General features: G+C 40.7%; 1 protein-coding gene across 2 annotated transcripts in view; it reads right to left on the reverse strand.

Annotated features, from left to right (window-relative positions):
• The window catches only part of Rab3c (RAB3C, member RAS oncogene family), a 170,462-nt gene that overhangs the window by 142,892 nt on the left and 4,745 nt on the right, over window positions 1–22,825 (reverse strand). For both annotated transcript variants that reach the window (XM_051182913.1, XM_051182912.1), the window contains exon 2: window positions 16,764–16,994. In XM_051182913.1, coding sequence (XP_051038870.1) covers window positions 16,764–16,994 — 231 coding nt within the window. The remainder of the gene's footprint in view (window positions 1–16,763; window positions 16,995–22,825) is intronic.

Consider the following 22,825-nt stretch of genomic DNA (forward strand, 5'->3'; position numbering starts at 1 on the left):
GTAGTCAAATGCCCATCTTCTACAAGCAATCTGAAAAGAGACTTTGGGAGGGAATAGCTTATTTGGTGGGTGATAACAGGAAGCACATTAACTCCCAGGGAATATTATATGCTGATTAAATCCCACAACACAGATATGGAAGTCTTAAGCCCTACTCTAATGGGAGGTTGTATTGGTGCCTCTAGGACATGATTGTTTTAGATAACACTGAGAATGTAGCTCCACAGTGACACTTAGCATCCTTATGGGAAGAGAAAGCTGGGCTCTATGAAACCCTCCCCCCTCTACTTCTTCACCAGTCTCTTGGGGATATAGCAAGGGGAGATCATTATAAATCAGGAAGAATATCAAAACACTCTTTGTTTTAGTGTTTTCAAAGAAATCTCAAAAACAAGCCTCCAGCATGCTTTTACCTTGGATTTCCCAGTGACTCGAATGATTAAATAAATAAATAAATTGCTGTTGTATAAGCACCTACATTGCTATTTTACATGACCGAAGAAGCAAACCAGTTAGATTGCATAGGAAAAGCAAAATAGGAAATGTAAATATATGTTACATATGTTTTTCATAAAGATGTATTAACAAGGCTATAGAAGATACACTTGTATGCTCTCTTTTCTTTCCTTCGTGTGTGTGTGTGTGTGTGTGTGTGTATGTGTGTATGTGAATAAGGATGTCTCAGTAGCATTATAATTTCCTAAAAACATACAGAAATCTTAATAACTGTCCTCCTATAAGATGGGAGGCTGGATAACCTATTCACTGGCTCCAATCCTCTTTGAACTGGGAGCTACAACTGCTAGCAGAAAGGGGGTTTTATGGCCCTGCCTTTCCAAGCCATAGTTGGCAAGCATTGATGCCTTTAGCTGAGCTGTCCAGGAAAAGCCCTATGCAATTTTCAAACATCTATATGGTTGGTTTGGAAGAGGAGAAACACGTAGTGTCACCATCCTGAAAACTACAGCTGTACCTGAGCATCAGAAGCAGGCTATAGAGTGTGTAGGGTCCTCTGGAACACCTGCCTACCACATCTACTGAGTAAGGAAAGGGCAGTTATTAAGGGTGATGTGAACCTATTTGAGAGCATCCAACAGTGTTTCACATTCTTCCCTTTTGAGACTGATAAACACTTGATATACAAATTTTACTTTCTGTTAGTTTCAATTATGACACTATCATTCTAACAGATTTTTAGGGTTCACAGAATTTCCCACCATGCTTATATTTGGAACACCAATTTTAGTTGTAAAGTGGGCTATAATTTCAAAACAATGGAGATATATTTATTACTTCATGGTGTTTTGCTATCTGTCTTGTCTTTTTAAAGTATTTATTTTTTTAAAGAGGAAATGAGAGTAATGCCTATTGAAATGTGCCTAAAACATATTAACAAAATTAAAGGCAAACAATTTGGAAAATATATTTGCAGGAGAAATGAAGTCCTCTTTAACAAACACACTCCTAGCTTTGCTAAAATTTCATTCATTTTTCCTTTCAGCATTATTAAAAAAAAAATAAAAGCAAAAATTCAGTGAGAGCTGTTCTAAGGCAAACTGCTCAGAATGGTCTCAGAGGTTGGCAGGGGAGGCCAGCAAGAATCCAGACATACAACCCTTGGTCCACAGAGGCATTTGCCCCTGCTGAGTCTGGGAAGGTTTCCAGCTCTAGACATGAGGAATCTGAACTTGATCCCAAGATGACATTTCTCTGTGTGACTTAAATACATCTAGTTCTCAAGAAGTCATCCCTACAAGCATAGGAATCTATTCTGCATCCAGATGACACAATTTGAAGAAAAAGTAAAGTGTTGTTGGAAGCATGGAAACAGGATTCTTTATTTGTGGAGCTCACATTAAGGATGTTTTATAGCCCCTGCCCATGTCTTGTTGAACAATAAAGGTCTACTTTTCACCATAACATATGTATCTGGCCATCAAGTTGTCTTTCTGTGATTTTAATACTCTGTCATCTGGAGAGAAAAGAGAAGAACGAAGCATTTCTACATATAAATAAGTACGTTCATCAGTGGATATCCAAGGAGGAGGGAGCCCGGGACCACTTGTGAATACCAACATCTGCCAATGTCAAAATCTCATACAAAATACAATGTTGTTTTCTATAAGCATACTATCTCATACATTTAAATCATATCTAGGTTACTTGCAAAGCCTAATTACATATTTTAAAAAAAACGTAGTGATATCTGTATAGTTGTCATACTCTGTTGTTGGGTAAATAATGTCAAGAAACAAAGCTACATGTTAGTACTAACATATAGTCTTTTTCAAGTACTTCTACCACAGTGAGTTGAATTTGAGGACTCAGAATCCTCAGAAACTAATAGCTAAACACAGTCCAATGTGGTTTCTCTAAGACAGATGGATAAGCTACTGTGTTCTTTCACATCAAGTAGGAATTCAACGAGTCAGGGGACAATGAACTTCCCTGTCCCTCTTGGAGAGTTCCTACATCAATATTCTCATTACTGTTAAGTCTGGAATTGAATACTGCAATGCTCATTGACAAACATCTTGCCCCCTTTTCTTTTTTATTAATTATTTTTATTTATTTTACATACCAACCACAGCTTCCCCTCCCTCCTCTCCTTCTGCCCCCCCCCCCATTTCTACCACCCCATCCACTCATCAAAAGGGTAAGACCTCCCATGGGAGTCAACAAAGCATGGTGTGTCTAGTTGAGATAAGGACCAAGCTCCTTATCCTTGCATCAAGGTTGAGTGAGGCATCCCACCATAGGGAATAGGTTCCAAAAAGCCAGCTCATGCACCAATAACAGATCCTGGCCCCACTGCTAAGGACCCCACAAACAAACAAACAAACAAAACAAAACCAAAACCAAAACAAGGCTACACAACTGTCACCCACATTCAGAGGGCGTAGATAGGTCTCATGCAGGGTCCCTTCCTGTTGGTTTAGAGTCCATCAGCTCCCAGGAGCTTGGGTCAGTTGTTTCTGTGGGCTTTGATGTTATGATCTTGACCCCTCTTGCTTATGTAATCCCTACTCCCTCTCTTCAGCTGGTCCCCTGGAGTTACTGGATGAAGGTTCTATATTGACAATTAGGGCAGTCTTCAATCTGATTACAGGAGAAGGCCAGTTCAGGCACCCTCTCCACTCTTGCTAGGAGTCTTAGCTGGAGTCATCCTTGTGAATTGACAGGAGTTTCTCTGGCACCAGGTTTCTCCCTAACCCCATAATGGTCCCCTTTATCAAGATGAGGAGCAGATAGACCCTGTGTATACCAAATTATGTTGTGATTCTTGAAACATTGATGGTATTCTTCCAGTCACACAATCCTCTGACCCCAGCTATTTCAAATAAATTGCTTTCAGCCAGCAGCTACATTGGAGCCAAGAAAAGGCTGTTCTCCGGCTCCAGAAATCAGGCAGGGGTCTGTCTGCAAAGAACCTGTTCCACTGCCCAGATCTATCTTATCTTAACACATTAATCTCGTATGCATCTCATCATGAACACAGTGTGAGAGTAGGTATGTCAGGCCACCCACGTCCTGCTTTGTAGAATGGTAGTTATCAAATTAGAAGCTTATTAAAAAATCTGGAGTCCCTACTTCTGGTCAAAGAGTAATTCTGACTTGGTAGATATGGAAGGAGGCTCAGTCTACATCCTAAACAAGACCCTCAGAAGAGTCCCTCGGAGACTTGATGATTAGAAAGGCATGGTCTCTATGTTGAAGTGTTTCAGCAGACCTTCCCCTGGCACATCCCATGGAACAAGTCTGTCTTCCAAGACTTCCATCTTCTGTTCTCTGTGGAAATAAGTCCTGCTCATCCTGAGAGAAGCCCTCTGCAAACCCCAGATGATTTCCACCAGCTCTGGAACAAGAAGCCTCTCTCCTCCAATCTCCACTCAGCCTTTAGTGGCTGTACTTTACAAAACTTGTTCTGGAATTGAACTCTTGAAAATATCAGCTTCAAACTTATTGCAGTTTTCACAGACAGTGAGTGAGAAAGATGCTTCCAATTTGCATCCTCTTGCTTCCAACCGATTGTGAATTTGTGACACATTAATGGTAGAAATGAAATTTTATGAGTTTTTTTGTTTGTTTGTTTTGCATTAACCAGACAGTTAGTTGCTTTGCAAAATTTTAAGGGGATGGGAACAGGGTAAGCATCCTTTCTCTGCTCTTACTTTAATTAAAACGGAAGGCTAAGTGTTTGGGAGAAGAGGTGTTCACAAAACCCTAGCTCCAATGCCCAACATTGGAGAAGAAAAGAGTTAAGCTCTCAACTTACCCATGATGGAGTAATTAGTACCACCCAACTTTCCCCCAATCTATGGTAAAGTGTCAGTAATAAGCCATAGGGGTTTGACTCACCCTTCCATATGGGTGATTTAGTTTAAAGGAATAGTGCCCAAAAGTTCATTCATCCCTTGACTAACAAACCAATGTTTTTGTTTTTGATTTTTTCAAACCAATGTCTTACAATTAGACGATCAAAGGAAAAATAGGGACATTACTCCCCCAATCATGTAAAGCATCCTGTAAACTGGCAATTAGCATCTGACCCACTTTGGAAGACGTTCAAGGTCCTGGACTTCGCTTTCGACAGCTGTGCTCACTTCAGGACTTTCCCAGAAATCCCAATGGGGGAATGCTAGCAGTGCCAAGTAGAGACACTGAATGAAATAGAAGGGCTTGCCATACATACTATCTACTGTTCTCGTCAGAATTGGGCAGGTCGTTGCTTCAGGCAGTTGTACTTGAGTGACAAGGATAGAAGTAAGGGTCCCCCTCTCCAGTTCTTAACACTAACAATCGCCCTGATGTTAGTGGGTAAAAATGAAGGGTGTGTGCTTAGTATTTTCATGAACTAATAGACACTTTAAATAGTATTGGGGTTTGATTTCTCATATAATAACTCCATTGGATATAGCTATAAGTATAATCCAGATACACATAAATTCTTCTGGGCTCTTGCTAGCCCAGAAGGGTATGGGTATATATGGATGGGGCCAAAAAACATGGGGACTCTCAAACATCTGCATTACACATGTCCTGTTACTTCTCAAAAACAGTTTATGAAGCAAATATGCTTCTGTATTTTATAGGAAATAAAAGCAAAGCCTATTGTTGCTAGTTTGTCCAGAATCAAACTCCCAGACTCATAGAACTCAATACACTTCTTTGTGCTAGCCTGCTCTTTGTTCTTGCGTTGCCCTTGTGTTTTGCACACTGTGAGGGAGTTAATATACAAATGGATGAACACCAGACCAAAGGCAACAACAGACTTTGATCCACAACTTTCATCAACCTCACCTAGGAAACCAGCCTCTTTGTCTATGAGCAAACCAGGAAGCGAGCCTTCTGTGGGTCAGACTTGAAGGAAGCCAAACTGTGCAGTCAAATGACAGTCTAGGAAGCTGAACAGAGACTTCATCAGTCACCCAAATGGATCAGGACAAATTTAATAATTGGAATCTTCCTAATTTTTATCCCGTTTCCAACTTAGGACCAATCAAAGAAAGACAACCAATTATGCCCCTAACCAATCATGGGATATGAGGATGCTCAACTCCCAAGTCAGCCTCCCTAGAGTTTGCCCATGCCAATAGCTTCCCATCAAGACACTCCCAAGAAATCCATTTCCCACTGTATAGTAAGGCCCATATGACTGGCTTCCTCTGTTGTGTGTCAAAATACAAATGGTGAGGCTGAGTTCTCTGTCCTGGTTATGCAATGGGGCACTCTGTTTAATATATATATATGTATGTATGTATGTATGTATGTATGTATGTGTATGTGTGTATGTGTATATGTGTATATATGTATACATATATATGTGCTTATTTTACATATCAATCACAGTTCCCTCTCCCTCCCTCCTTCCCATGCCCCTGACCCCCTCCCATCCCATCTCCCCCGCCACTCCACAGGGAGGGTGGTGATGCCTTCCAAGAGGGATCATCTATCTGCGTTTGTTTCAGTGCTCTTCTTCTGCAAATCATTGGAGGACAACAGAAACGTTGAAAACCCATGGTACCTTCCCTCCAGAACCTGGCACTACTCACATGTAGCAATCACTCAAAAATACCCTATATAAGACATTAGTGTCAGATTATTTGACCGTGCACAATCCCAGGGAGGTCAGGATCATTAACTCTTTTATGTCACTAGTTACCAGACATCTGAGGTATTGATACCAAAACAATGCAAATGCTAAGTGCTAGTGGGTAATGGATAAATAATTGGCATTATTTTATGGCAAAAAAAAAATTTAGGATTACTGATTGATTATGAGTAAGAGAAGAAAGAATTAGTGACACTGAATAATGCTAGTCTACATTGAAAATATTTTTTGAAATGTATTAATTTCGTTTTATGGAAAGGAAAAACACATCATCTGGTTAATAGAGGCCATTGCCAAGAGAAGTTAAGGCAGGAACTCAGAGCAAGAACCTGGAGTGAAAAAACTTAGCAAGAGTGTTGCTTGCTGGGTACTGGTCCCCCTGCTGCACTCAGCAGCCTTAAGTAAACAAACCAGAGCCCTATGCCCAGGGGTCACTGTCCACAGTGGGCTAGCTCTCCTGCATCAGTCAGCAGTCAAGAATGTTGGGCAGACATGCTCCACATCCACCCAATGGACTCAGTTCCTTGACTGGCATTTCCTCATCCCAGGCACAGCTAGATGAGTGTCAAGTTAGTAAAAAAAAAAAAAAAAAAAAAAAAAAAACTATGATGAACCTGGCTTCCAATTCTTCACATCTATTAGCAGCTAGAGCAAAGTTATTTGGCTAGGCTTACACTCACCCACCTCTGCTATCCCCTTTATCCTGCTCAATATTTGATTGAGCCACCACAATGACAATGCTCAGGGTCAGCGGAATTAGTTTTATGGTAGCAAAAGCAGCAGGGAAAAATACTGCTCCTATAAAATTAACAGCTACCTATTTAGGGAAGCACAGTGGCTTTTCCTTAAATGGTATTTGAGAAATATATTGGGTAATTAAATATTTAACTTGTACCACAATTTAAGCTGTATTTTATGACAATAAGCCCTGCATAATTTAAAACCAGCTTGGTAGAAAAATGCCAACAGGTGACTTGGTTACACAGGGACAGCTCAGTTCATATATTAGACAAAAGGCTACCACAGTCACCAGGCAGTATTGGGAAGAAGGTACATCTCAGCACTTTCATAACATCTTTCTATGAACCCAGTGATTCATGGTTGTTTCGCTCTGAGGTAGGACATCAATTTTACGAGCATTTAATGAACAGGCTGTATGGATTTGACTTCACTGTGTAGCTAATGACTCTATTTAAATGCACAGATGTCTCCAAAACACCAGCACATATCTCAGTAGTGCGGGTAGATGGGAATTTACCAGTGGCTCATGTTAGAGTGTGTGTGTGTGTGTGGGGGGGGGTTGGCAGCGGTGCACACTGAAACGATGCCCAGGGTTGCTATACCTCATCAGCATCTTTTATGCCTTATTATACACCAGAACATCATTCAAATGTTTGTATGCCTTAGAACTAGAAATGTATGACCCAGGAAATAAGAAGTTGGGTGGGTGAGTTTAATTCCGGTAAGATAAATGACATGAGGAATAATAATTTCCTTCACTTAGAATGTACATAGTGCCAGAAATCATGCAAAGAATTTTATAAGCCATCTACTTAATCTTGGCAGTAAGACTATAAGCAAAGTATTATTGTCATCCCCATTTTATAGTTGGGAAAACTGAGGTATAGGAGAGTTGAGCAACTTGTCAAAGTTACTGAAACGAAGATTTTTAAAACTCTGAGAACTGGTTTTGAAGGTGATTTTTAGTCACAAAACTATTACAGGATACTATTGTTTTAAGGGAACTTGGATCGATATAAGTGTAGAATAGAATTCCAGTCAAACAAGTCAGCGGGTTCCCACAGCCTAGACATTTTGTTGGTAAATTCATAAGGGGGCCTCTATAAAGTTAAAGCAGATACAGCAAAGCCCGTGCATAGCAACAGTTCCCACATCCACTCTGAGTCACTTGTCCCTTCTATCTAGTTGCCAGTGACAAGAAGATCTCTTATAAGGGAGAAATAGAGTCACAGTGAAAAAGAAAATGTCATGGAAGACAAAGGGTGGAGAGCCGTGCGGAGGCCACTCTGCCACTGAATAAGGGAAAGGAAACTGGAGGCAGACCCCAGATGACAGAAAGTGCCCCTGGCCACCAGGAAGTGGAGGACAATTCCAGAACCAGTCACTCACTGATGGTTCTGAGGGCCAAGTGACTTTCTTCCACATTCTTCCTTCTTTCTCCTACCCGTAGTTACACGAAAAGATTTCTATTCGAAGATGTAGTTTTTCCAAGCTTGATCATTTAAAATTTCATTATTGCCTCTCTTTTATGGAGGTGTCTGGCCGTCGTTAGTTTGAGTGCGGCAGAGTAGTCATGGGATAGAAGTAGTATGGGACCTTGGCTAGGGCATCATGGACGATACCAGTCTGGGTACATATCACTTTCTTTCTAACATTGACTGTTGATGCTTCCTGACTTATTTTTATCATCGTATGAATAAAGATGTTTGATGGTATTCCAAATGTAACAGAAAGAATCATATGACCTGGAGGAAATCACGTCCCTTCTCTGAGATTTAGTTTCCTTTCAAAGGACCAGTGTCAATAGAATTATTATGAGGAGAAATCTAGAAAGCAGAGAAGGAGGAGAGAATGGGAGAGACTCCTGGGGCCAAGCACCCAGCAAGCCAGCCAGCTGGCCAGTCCCCAGCCAGCCAGACAAAGAAGCACAGAAAAAGTAGGAGATATAGAAAGAAAATGTAAAAAGCCCTGAAGCAAAACATAGATGAAGGGGTTAAGTTATAAGAGCTAAGCTGAGGCTGAGCATGTGTCGTGATTTAGGGGTTGGTTAGGGGCCCAAAGGAACACGGCTGACACAGGACCCCTTCCAAGTGGTGCCAGCAATGCGCTTCCAGGGCCATCTGTTTTTTGAAATTATTCCAATCATAGGTGTGTGTTTTCTTTTTTCTTAGTGAGGACCAGCCATTTGCCAAAGCTTCAGATTTCCATAGTCTGAATTCGCCCTCAGATAGAGGGCGACATGAAAGGGTGCCAGACTTTGCTAAACAAAGAGCAGACATGAAGGCAATACATTAAAAAATGTCTCTCTCCTTTCACACTGGAAGTTCACCCCTGCTCTATACCTGCAGGCCTCGGCTTCGGGGTCTTGTCATATAAACTCTCCATCCCGTATGAAATTACCTGCAAGCTCTGCCCCCCCCACATTGTGTTTTCCCAATTATCCCAGTGTTCCATTTCTCCATTAGCATTTACCATAATTGATAGGGTTGTGTGTTTGGCTTCGATTCCAAGTTCCTTTACAGTGCACGTAAACACTGAATGAATGAATGAATGAATGAATGAATGAATGAATGAATGAATGAAAGAACAAATAATTTTTTTTTTTGTTTCATTTCTCAGTTCTCATCTCAGGTAGAGAGAGCCACAGCGAAGGTGCTCAGAGTCTCCAAGACTAGGTCAGGTGTATCACTGTTCTTTACAATGTCAAATGGTACCTATAACCCAGCCAGACAGTTGGGCCCAGTCATGGCTCCCATACACCCTTTAATACTGTACTCTCAGAAAGCATTAGACACCATGGAGGTACTAAATCAAGTACAAAGGCTTTAAAGGAGGCATATGTGCCATTTTTAGAAAAGAAGCAAACTGACGTCTGTTGAGTGTTTACTTCAGGCTTAGACTGAAATAAACACAAATCCTTATGGGATCAGACATTTGGCACCTAAGGGCTGTGTGCTATTTCACACCATTGCCCAAACGAAATGACTCAGGACTTTAAGTCACCCGGCTGCTGAGAATAAAGCAGATTTTAGAACCTGGGCCACTCTACTCCAAAATCCCTGCCTCTGCCATCGGGCCACTCACCCTCCATTACCAGCAACGGTTACTGATCCCACCAGGCAACCCTTTCTGTCTCAGATGTTCCCAGCCTTCAGTTGTAGCAGCCGGGCCAGATTAGGGCAGGACAAGGACTGTGCCACCTTCTGTATCTTGTCAGTGCTGGAAATTGGTTTGAACACAGGGACGCAGGGATGTTGCCTTCAGCCACCAACAGAGTGAATGGTTTCATGCGTCTTGACATTTCACACACAACAGCTTCCTCTCGGTAGAAAAGACAAAAATGAAAGCTGGCCTTTCCCAATCTCCCCGGGACAGCAAGTGCTAATTTAAAGGAAATGTGATGGAGAAAAGAGCATACAAATGGCAACAGCAAGAACAGCCCTGGCAGCTGCCACTGACTCTGGTGATACTCCCAAGGAGGCCGTCTGCCCAGACAACATGTTGGCTCCTAAAATACACTAGAAGCCTTGAAGACCAGCCTCAAACTGATGAGAAAGACTGGGCTAAGAGAGCACTGAACGCAAGGCTGGGGCCCTGGCTATTGTTGCCCAGGCATTCGCTCCCAGTGTTGCCCCGCAATTATTCCCTGCACACACCCCGGGTTGCATGTGTGCTCCCCAGCAGTGGCAGCGAGCATTCCAGAAACGGGAAGGAAAGGAGCCGGTTGAGTGTGTTCTACTCACTCCCTTCTGCTGTGCATATCTGTTTTAAACACAAAACAGATAGTGCGCAACGTGCTCCTGTAGTCTCATAGTAAATTCTAAGCAGAACAACTGATCCCCTACCTCCCAGGACTAGGAATTTCTTTGAACAGGCAAGAACGATAATGAGCAATTGCATGGTGCAGGAAAGTAGTCACTGGGGATTAAGAAATGCAAAATCTGACATTGGAGGTCCCAAGGAGTCAGATCTTACCCTGCCCCCCCCAGACTTCATTTATATCCTGTGATCAAACACATGGGCTTTTAATGTAGTGCTAAGGTTGAAAGACGGATGTTAGCATATCTCATCAGTGTCCTTGGGCAAAGGATATTATCATTCTGATTTTGTTTTCCCCTGTCTATGAAACAGGACTATATATAAAAGCCTGGAGAGGTCACTGTAACAGACACCTGTAATCACAGGATTTGGGAGACTGGGGCATTAAGAGTTTAAAGACCACCAAGTCTACATGGAAGCTCCAGTCTAAGACAGAGATTTCAAAAAATTAGATTTAATTAGAATTAAGTCATTCTAGTGTGTGTGTATGTGTGTGTGACAGAGAGAGAGAGAGAGAGAGAGAGAGAGAGAGAGAGAAGGGGGAGAGAGAGAAACTTTATAACTCAGTACTGGGCTAAAAAGTAGTATAAGTAATACAATTAGTTTAACTGGGTACCAATAAGGGTTTGTCAGCAATGTGCTGTCTCTGTCCCTAACCCAGTTTTCCAGGTCTACAAATAACAAGACCCATAAACACACGGAGCCCGTGAGAGTGTTTGGACGTCCAGCCTCTGAGACAGTGGAAGTCTCCCTCTGTATTTCCCTCCCTTTTATTAATTTTCCTTTCTGTCTGAAACCTCACTCACAGAAAGTGCAATTCTAGGTCAGGCAACCCTGAAGCCAGAAACGTACGGACCAATGCTTTACAACCGCAAACCAACAGCCAGTCCAGAGCTCACCTTGCACCATCGCCTTTGTGTGTCTCTTGTACTCTGGGCCTCTATTCCTGTGCCCTGTCAGCCAGACCACTAGGCAAGCCCCAATACCGCACAGACTGCTGGAAAGATCCAAACGAGACAATTCCAAACCGGTTTAAGTTCCTTCCCTGTGCTTTTCTGCAGAGATCTCGAGTGAGGCTCTTCCCACAGCCCCTCATCGTGACCCCCTCTTCAGACTGTAATGGTGATTCCTAATTCTCTGCGAGCACTTGCTTCTCCCTCCCATTGAGCAACCACGTCCCATTGTCTTATGATCACTGGGTACAACATGCTCTCTCTCCATGGGCAGAGTCATCTTCTCTCTTGACCTTGTCACATTTAAACAATAAAGCATGTTTCAAAATGACCTCCAATCAGAAGCAGGACCACCATCACTTTCTTGATAGGTCTGTACCATCTCCTCCATAGATTTGAGCACAGTTACTAGTATATAAAGTAACTTATAAACTAGACTTTTCTTTGTTGCTTTCAGAACAGTATATAAATGGTTGGCAAGCAGACAGTCCCTTTGTAAAAGTAAAAACCGACCTCTTGTGAGAACAGACAAATATCTGAACAAGAGCACCAGGAGTGTCCATGGAGGTCTGGCTGGACAGAAGCTTCCTCAAGGTGCCCTTGTTCAGTGGGCAATGTCCCCAGCTCTGGAGGACAGCCTGGTATCGGAACACTCCACACATATTTCCCAACAACTCACAGCAGTCCAGAGATCATGAATAGCATTCTATTTGCCTTTTGTTGTTTTGATAAAGTGCCATGGCCAAAACCAGCTTCTGGAAGAGTTTATTTGAGGTTGTGGTTTTGGGGGAAAGAGTTCGTGAGTGCAGGGAGTCATGGCAGCAGGTGGCAAGAGCAGAAAACGGACACATCTCCAATCGCATGCAGAAACCGGACAGAACAAACCGGAACTTCTCCAATCGCATGCAGAAACCAGACAGAACAAACCGGAACTTCTCAAAGCCCACCATAATCACTGTCTCCACCAAGTCTCCACATTCTAATAACGTCCCCCAAATGTCACCACCGACATCGATCTAAGTGTCCAATTCCTTTCAGAGACCGTTCTCATTCAAAATCCTAGAAATGTGGGAAAAGGAAGGGCTCAAGAGAGTCAAGCAAAAGCTCGGGACCCGGAGAATGACGACAAAAGTGGGAATCATGAACGCTGCTAGTTCCGAAGGACATAGTACCCTCATCTGCCATATGAGATGAGAGCCCAATAGCATTAAGCATATGTTGAAGAGAGAGAGCCACCTCAAACACTTAGAATCCCTGAAACATTGAATTATTTTTAACTTGAGACTCATAGAATAATGAAATGAAACTGCAATAAGAAAGGCTAATGTGATTAATAGTAAAAGGATTTATGAATATGCTAATAAAATTCAAAATTTGTAAGTGAACACAACTGAAGGATGATACATCTCTAAACAGGTATATTCAAGGTGGTAAGGAAATTCCCTAGAATAGAGGTATAGGATGTCCAGCAAGGCAGGCCCGCGTTTCTCTTAGCTATTAAATAGCTTTATTTTAATGGTCAGCTGTTGAAAATCCAACAGCTTGTGGCATGAGAAAAATCCCACACAGTACATAAAAAGAAAGCAAACTCTCAAGGAGAAAGAGCAGGAGTCATTCTTCCTTCTCTTCCGGTGGAGGCCCCGCCCTCTTGATGCAGTAAAAATACTATCTGAAGTCTGGCCTCATTTGATTTGCCTGTGTCTAGCGTATTTCATTGGGAATCATGGGTGAAGTTGGTAGTGTTGTCTGAGTTCAGTCCTTACCTTGGCTGATGTCCTTGTCCAATGTGTGCTGCCTACTGCTCTGGATGGCCACCCCAATGTCTGAAAACCCCAGGGCATTATCCAGCACCTCACAGAGTCACAGTATCGTCAGCTGTCCTGGTAAAGGACGCAGTGCAGTCGACTGATCCTCAGTACCTTTCAGACTGTGAAACTGCTTCAATTCTTTTACTTGAAATATGTAAGCTGGTGAGGTGATGTAGATTTTGTCTCAGTAAATTAATTACACATTAACATGTGTGTAAAAATAGGCCGTGAAGAGCAGTAAATTGGTTTTTAGACCACCAAGATATGTCAAGCCATCAGTGTCAAATATCCTCCCGAATAAATTGTCAGTGTTCATAAGCAGTAATAACTACATAAATTAAACGTTTTCCATTGCACTTCGAGGGTAAAACAGGAATCCCTGAAGTTATCACAGGAATACCTTCATAATATTGCTTCTTATTATACCTCTGTCCCAAACCTCAGTCCAACAGGATAATCAAACTCTTCCCAGAATACCTTCAGTATACTGGGATACATGGGCCAAGATTATCACTGCTGTCATTGTGAAAGTCTACCACCACAGTGAGGGTCAATAATGCAACAATAGAATGTGGTAGAAAATCCCCTTAGCCACTCATCATGTGTGACCTGGAGGTGATTATTTGGTATGTGTCATTTTCAGATCCCTCAGGGATCTGATAATAAACTCAAAGTAGGATCATCGGGAGAATAAAGAGACAAGACAAGGCCAAGGCTTTTCCCGCAACTGTTAGTCCCTTATAATATTTACCCCGCAGAGTGTTTACCTACAGCAGTGTCTAATTTCTCCGTGTCTTAAATTCTCAACCACAGTGCGCATTCAGTAAACACAAAACCTTTCTGTAGTACTTCTTCTGAATGTTTTCCACACAGAATACCAGATGCCACATGGCAATGTAAAGCTAATTTTCACAACCCTAAAAGCATAGTTGCATTAAGCGTCCCCAGTAGATCCAAACAAAAAGAAATGGCATGGTGCTTTATTGCTTGGTTGGCTTAGGAAGATTTAAGAATCATGGGTTTTGTGATTTTTTTTTAATTTGACGGATGGTATTACTTTGTAGCTCAAGCTAGCCCCAAATTCACGATCTTGCTGTCTCAACCTCCCAAGTGCTAGCATTATAGGCATGTTCCCCACAGCCAACAAGATTGTTTCAATCATGAAGATATAATAATTAAACTAGTTAAAAGCTTCTATGTGACTGGTTTTTTGGAGGGGAGGGGATTCTCTTCAACCAAGCAAGGGAATTCTGAAATGAGGTACGACGTTGGGCTACCAGTGAAGACAAAATCAACTTCACCAAAAGTGATGCATCTTGCCAAATCAGAGATGATTCTGAGAATATTGTCAGAGGCTACAGGGAACTCCCAGGAATTGGGACTCATGAGGAGGCCAGACAGCTGGAGGAGCTGCGGAGTCTGAGCTGGGCTCTGTCTGGCTTCATGTGATGCATCATCAACCAGAAGTGAGAGAAGAGGCAGGGCCAAGCCTTAGTGCCCAAGAACAGGGACAAGTTTTCTTTGGCCAAGGAAACAGCGCCATTTTAAGGAAAATATCTTCATAAGTATAAGAAAACATTTTTTCTATTTTTTAAAAAATATATCAGCTTTGTATTAAAGATAATGTTAGACCTCAACAAGTAACATGTCAGCAGCCTAGATTAAGACACTATCAGTGATCACAAAGAAAATTTAACACACCATGTTAGTGTATTGTCTGAATGGTTACAAGGATCATTTTTAAATATCTATAAGAGAGAAAGAGAGTTGGAGCTGTCTGCCTGATGAGCAGGAAGTTTACTAACATGAAGTTAAGAGGCATGTGGTTACGAAATGAATTTATTTGTCAACCTGTCAAATCCCCTGAAAGTTAAGGGAGCTTTCTTAAACTTGAATATGAAATTTATCCTATGACTGCAATTGCCTGGAAGCAAGAGAATGAAACAGGCCCCAAATGGGAAGCAATGAACCCCACTTTTTTATCTGCGTGCACTGAGGAGGTATGACCGGTGACTCATTGAAGGTGACAAGTTCCCAAGCAAGCACACCCACACACCCCACACACACACACACACACACACACACACACACACACACACACACATTGCACCAGAAAATGACTTCAGGAAACAGTAGAGTATTGGAGACACTAAGCCTGGAGCTGAACTATTGAGCTTTTATGTGGACCTAGAAGATTCTAGAGTTAGTGAAGCAGTCATAATCTGTTGTTAGACAGCTGCCCATGTATGTACTCACACCTTTAAATTTTATCCCTAAGCCTTTAAGATGGTTAAAGGTCATGCAGTTTATATAAACATTTGAATATGGGTTGTTCTATTTTAAAAAGAGTCTAAATGCCAGTCTGTGATTTGTGTCTCTTTGGCTTTCCGTATTTAACTGAAAAGGCTTGAGTCCTGAAGATCAGCCATGTACCAGTACCAAAAGGTATTGTCTCCACAGGAGGGAGAAAATACTTCATGGGAAGTACACGTCTATTGCTTCAATCAATTTGAGTGGCAGGAGGGAGTTCAAAATTGACTAGTGAACCATTCCATCTGTGACTATACTGTGATGCGTGTAAGACATTTGCTACATAAATTTCTCTGATGTAATCTGGTATCTTAGTTTCTTCACCACTTACATCACTTGAATTTGCTATTCACATACTTACATATTTTCTTTTTTTTCACTCTGTGGTTTTCTAAATCCATGCCTACAGTGCAGTTAGGCAACCTTTGATCTTCATGCACTGAGCGGGCTTCCTTTTATTTGGGTATACAAACATGGTATTTAGAGCCGAAACACTAAGGATATAAACTATAAAGCCATTGTGTTCTTCATAAAGGAAGTAGCTCTACTTTTTCCTACCTTCTATTGTCTTCTCTTCTACAGTGCATGAGACATGCTGACCCCTGTGCCCTAAAAAGCTAGATATAAACGTATTGCTTAAGTACATCATATAAAAACAACCACAGAAGGAGTCACAGACCTGCTCAAGATCACACAGGTCAAGGCAGAATCAAACTCCCATCACAGTTTCTCCCTACCACCAGCCACCAGCATGAAGAGCATGGATTTTTTTTTTTTTCTTCTCTAAGGGTTGCTGAATAGCATCACATGACAGCAAGGTATTCGTCATTCTCATTGTCAGTATCTTCAAAGGCACCACTGCCCTTTCTAAAACACAATGTTCTACAGCAAAAAGGCTAGAAATCAAAGTTCGAGGACCCCGTGGGGGAAGGAAGAAAGCACAGTGTTTTTCACTTGCACACTTGTATGTCCAACAAACACCTCCAGAACGAAGGATGGTGTCAGTTCAAAGTCACTTACCCAAATCTGAAGCTTGATTCTCTTTTCATTTTTGAATACAGTTTTTACTTTGAAATCGATCCCAACTGTGCTGACGAACGCCGATGTGAAGGAGTCGTCTGCGTAGCGGAACAGGAAAGATGTTTTCCCCACGCTACTGTTGCCAATGATCAGCAACTTGAACATGTAGTCGAAGTTCTGGTCAGAGGAGGAGTCCTTCTGGCCAAACCTGGCATCTTGTGCAGAGGACATCTGTGGGGAAGCAGGAAGGGATCAGCCTCCCATTTGATATGAAGGTAGCAGCAATACTCATTATTGCCCTTGCCAGAAACAGATGTCAGAGGCGGAGGAGGCAAGTAGAGCGCTCCCCAATTCCCCTCTGATACCGGTATCCATGGCAATAATTCCCAGCTGGAAAACAGAACAGCAAATCTTATAGCTCTTTCCAGCTGTGCGTGTGCTTGTCACCGCTCAGCATTCACAAGCAATCAAAGACACCAAAGGCGACATCTCTCAAAGCAACATGGAAAGGCAAAGATATGAGGAATAGGCATGGCATGCGAACTCTGAAACTTTATAATCTCAGTTAGGGGGACTGCAAAGTGACTGAGCAGCGCTCATTCCTAAAAGTGGGAGTTATTAGTTGAGACCAAAAAAATTATGACCACACCTCCATTGTGTCTAATAATATCATTATCATGTTGGCATCCCAACCTAAAAGTCAGTCTCCTTAAAATTAAAAACAACGATAATGATAAATTTATATGGTTCAAAATGGAGCAGGCATTGTTCATTTATTGAACCCTCATGCACCTTATCCCTATTAAAATGGGAAAAATCGAGCTTCAGAAATATGAGATGACGCACTCAAGTTTACACAGAGGGTAAGAAGGAGAAGCAGGATTAAAATCAGGCAATTGGTGTCAGGGAACACAATCCTGACTTCTAACCTATTTCCAGGTGACATCTACAGAAATAAGCTTAGTATTCCAGAAGGTCATGTGGGAGGAATTTCTTGACAGAAGTATGGAGAATTCTACCTAGGTTTAAGCACTGATTCTGTTACTTACCATCTCTGTGAATATGGCTTTATTTATTTTTAGTTTTCTTTATTATATACTTGTTTACTGTCTGAGAATTCTGTACACGCATGCAATGTGTTTTGTGGGTTTATTTTAATTGATATGCTATAGTTTCTCTCCTCACATGAAGTGAAAATGACACAATTCCCAGAATGCTCATGAAAGTAATGGATAATATAGCTATAAATCCGATGTATAACTTGGTATAGATAGAGATTGGTTTCTTGTTGCTTCTAAATGCCTTAGGTAGATGTTTATTCTTCCTCGTTTTGTGATAATTTTAACATCTATCAAAGTGTCATTGTATCACTTCTAAGTACCACTGGCTTAGGAGAGAAAAGAGACATTTTTGAGTGATGAATCCATTTGCTGCAGCACCTTTTCTGATGCTACGAAGTTTTTGGCAATTGCTCTGCTAGTCGGTGTGCTAGCCACTAAGCACACATGGCAGTTAAAGTAAACTAAAATTAAACACAATTTAAAATGTAGTCTCTTAATCACACTAGCCACATTTCAAGCATATAACCCCTGACACACACACACACACACACACACACACACACACACACACACCAGCTAATGTACTGGATAATGACACCATTACAGCAGGTTCTACAGAAAATGCTAGGCTAGACAGTCTGTTTTGCATAAAAGCTGGCTAATACTTATTACACTATCTCTGAGAAATGCTGTTAGTTTAATGACGATGTTCCTGCGATGGAAGTTTGGTTCTCCATCTGAAGTGGTGAACTTTAAAGGCAGGACCTAGTACAAGACAGGTCACTGGGAGCACTGCTCTCAGAAGAGAGGGAGGTCCCTCAAGGGGCCTTGGTGAGTTTCCACAACAGCGTGCTGTTACAGCAAAAACAAGCCCGGCCCCTGAATCTCTCGGGTTCCCTAGCTTACCCAGTGATCTCTGGCTCTTACAAGTATTCACATCATGTCATCCCACATTCCATAATACGGCTAGAAGACACTCCCTAGAGGCCAACATCGTGTGTTATGACCTCAAAAATAAGAACTCAATAACCCTGTGGTTTTTTTTTTTAATATAGTATCCAGCACCAGGTAATTTGTTGCAGCAACTAAAAATGTAGTAATCCTAGAAGAGGGAGTACACAATAAGCTCCAGCAAGGAGTAGTAGATGCTAAAAACAATAAACAGCCCTTGGGCTCAACTAAGACCCCTAAGATGATATATTACCTGCCTGGAGCCAGAAGAAAGAGTGTGGAGGAGAGATGTATAGAATAAATAAAATGGGGAAAATGAGATGAAAGAACATATCACCCTTCTACACACAGTTATTAGCAGCAGGGGAGTACAATTATTTGTATAAAAGTAACACAAAGGGGACTATCTCTCTATATCACAAAAGTTAAAGGTGATAAAATTCCCACTGAAGATGTTTTCTAAATTAATACAGAGTTAAGCATTTTTTGGTTCATTTTTCAAGACAGGGTTTCTCTGTATTGCTTTGGAGCCTGTCCTGGAACTCGCTCTGTAGACCAGGCTGGCCTCGAACTAACAGAGATCTGCCTGCCTCTGCCTACCGAGTGCCGGGACTAAAGAAATGGGAGGAGGTAACCCTGTAAGAAGCAGTCATCACAAGCTCTGAGATGCCCTTCTGGACATCTCTTCTCCTTATTCAATTCAAGACAGCACTTGTGTTGGACACTCATTAGGTCAGGACCTAGTTGTCCATGCATTTCTAGGACAATGTAATGTCCGAACCACCCTTGAGGAACGTGTTGTCAATGTACTTGTATTTCCAGGTTGCAGGGTTCATCAATTAGAATGACTGAATCTGCTTCACATGTCAAAGCTACTATTACTATTATTGTATGAAAACGAGCCTACTCATGCACATTTATACACTCATGTCCACCCGCCCACCTGTTTTTCCTATCCCTTTTCTCAAACTGGTGTTCACTGAATCACATTTTCAAAAGAACAGCTATCTTAATTCTAAGGTCACAGCTGAAGGTGATATGAGAATCATTATTTGCCAACTGGTATTTAACACATCTCTCCTTTAAGATCGTTAAGGCTCATTAGACCATGTCCACTGGGATAGAAATTATTCATCTGTATTCAATTACAAGATTCTCACATTGATAAGATCAGATATGCATCAAGGCCATGGGGTAGCTGAAAAGTCAAACAAGAATCTTTGATGGGCTACACTTAATCTAATAGCAATAGACAGATGAGACGCTCCTAGCCTCTCCTCCAGTTACATTATGATTTTGTTTTCTGGTGTGAAAAACTAAGGATGTAGTAGCTAAACAGCATGGCTCCAGACTTTTCTCATGAGTCAAAGTAGATACAAAACTACTATTTTTTAAAAATCCTGCTACTATACCCAATCTGACTTAGACTTGTTAGCATTTGCTAGAGGCCTAGACACCTGGATTATTCACCCCTATGCTTTCATGATTCATTATATAAAAACAAGGTTAAGGACTTCAATAAAGCAGATATGACACTTCAAACCATTATGAGATATATCAACATTGCACAATGCTTTCCTTGTCTGCAGAATTAAAGCCATTGCAAAAGATATGAATTGGCTAAAGAAATTTTATTTTGATTTATTGTTTGGAATTTTATATCTCATTCAAACATTTAAAAGTACCTTGAGCTAACAATTATTATTTAAGGCACAAAAAGTACACCACCAGATAAACAAGAATCAATAAAGGTAAAATTAATCATAAATATTAAAATGCAAACACTAATATTCACACCAAAAATGTGTGAAGTATAATCAAAGTGATATTATTGTTTACATTTCTATATTTTTTCCTGTAAGAAACTCAAATAATCACATTTTTTCTTGACTTTTTTGAGCAATACTAAAAATGAGTCCCATTAAATTTTTCTAATACTCTAATCTCTCAACCCAAGAATACTCATTAATCTTTAGTTGGTAACATAACATGTTTCTAATTTAAATGGAGCCAATTGTGAGCTTAAATGGAACAATACAATGGCTAAAATGAATAATATCTGTATTGGAATTAACAAACACTATAAATCACAGAAGAGTCACTAAGCTCAAAGATAAATCAATAGAAATCATACAATCCAACATAGAAAAATGAAAATTAAAATAAACAGAACCTCTATAGTTTCTGAGTCAATATCAAAAGTCTAACTTGCATGGAACTGAAGGCTTGTGAAGACAAGGAATAGAATAATGATAAGGAAATATATTTAAAGATATAATGAATTATCTAATTTGTTGGAATATAAAATTATTAGTGTTTGATAATGTCACTTCAACCCTCTAAGTTGACAAACTACAAAGGAAAAATATAGGCATATCAAACTAAACAGAAATATATTCAAGACAAGCAACAGGAAACATGATATTTTATACACACACACACACACACACACACACACGACAATAATACAAAGAGCAGATAATTCTACAACATAATAGAGTCAGTAGATAATGAAATAACATACTGAAATTCAGCACTAAAAGGAAGAAAAAAGTCAACATAAATTTTGATGAGCATTAAAAATCCCATTCAGAATTCAAGAAAAATTTTTACCCAAAATAACATATAAGCAACAAATGATATAATAAATGTATTCAAACTCAGTAAGGAAGTAGAAGATCTTCATAACATCATAGATGACCCAATTGACGTAGACACTACATTTTACAACTACAACCCACATAAGGACAGAGAGAATGTTAACATTAGATCTTAGACTGATCTAAAAATAGGCTTAATTTTTTTTCAAAATATTGAAATCTTAAAGAAAATGCCCTCTAAATGTCATATAAGTGAAATTTAATGAATCATCAATACCAATGAAGATCTGGAAAATATATAAACCTTTAGAAATTAAAGATTTTGTAAATCCAAGTATTAAGCCCAAACACTCTGATAAAACAAATAAAGAATTTGAAATGATATACAATCAAATAATGCATTCAGAAATTTGTGAGTCAGCTTAGAGCAATCCTTAGAGGGAGTTTTATCATTTGAAATGCTTATATTTACCAGCAGAATGGAAATAATCAAAATCAGTGATATCAATTCTACCCTCAAAAGCTAAATTTCTCCTAATGGAAGTATAAGGAACATGAGATTTTTAAAAGCCAAAATCAATAAAACAGAACGAGAGAAAAGGCTGAAGGCAGTGGGCTCTTGTGGGCAAACATCAGTAATGCGGAGAACTACACTGTAAGCATGACAAGCAAAGCCAGGACACGATGTGTAATCCCAGCATTGGAAGGCTGACAAAGAATTGCTTCAAGTTCAAGACTTACCTGGGTTAGTGAGGTCTGGGTCATTACTGAGGTTCAAAGCAACGATATACTGGTGTGATCCCCTGAATGTGGTGTCAGTTAGGAGGCCTGGACAGTCTATGGGGCCTCTGGTAGTGGATCAGTATTTATCCCTAGTGCACAAATGGACTTTGGGAACCCATTCCACACGGAGGGATACTCCCTCAGCCTAGACATGGGGGAGGGCCTAGGCCCTACTCCAAATGATATGACAAACTTAGAAGACGCCCCCATGGAAGCTCTCACCCGCCATGGGGAGCTGAAAAGGGATGGAATGGGTGTTGGTGGGGGGAACAGGGGAGGAGGGGAGGGTGAAGGGACTGGGATTGGCATGTAAAACAAGCTTGTATCAAATTTAAATTTAAAAAATATATAAAAACAAAGAAATACATCCCTTCAAGTTATTGGTCATGCGTGTTGTCCAATGAACACTTTAAAATACGCAGGCTATTGGCATTGCTCTTCTATAAGATCGCTGTTGCTGAGGGTACCACACTTTAGTCATAGGACTTAGAGGAATCAAGCTAGTACTGATCTGAAGCTTCCCTCTTCTTGTTAGTTTTAATTATACTTGAAGATGACCTTCAGGCTACTGCAGGAGAAAAACCATCACCAATCTTATAAATCTGCAAATCCTACAAATCACAAAAAACTGGTCTGGTAAGATATGCCTATGATGTAATAATGGCAC

Source organism: Phodopus roborovskii, unplaced genomic scaffold, assembly GCF_943737965.1.
Source record: "Phodopus roborovskii unplaced genomic scaffold, PHOROB, whole genome shotgun sequence".
Classification (NCBI taxonomy): Eukaryota; Metazoa; Chordata; class Mammalia; order Rodentia; family Cricetidae; genus Phodopus; species Phodopus roborovskii.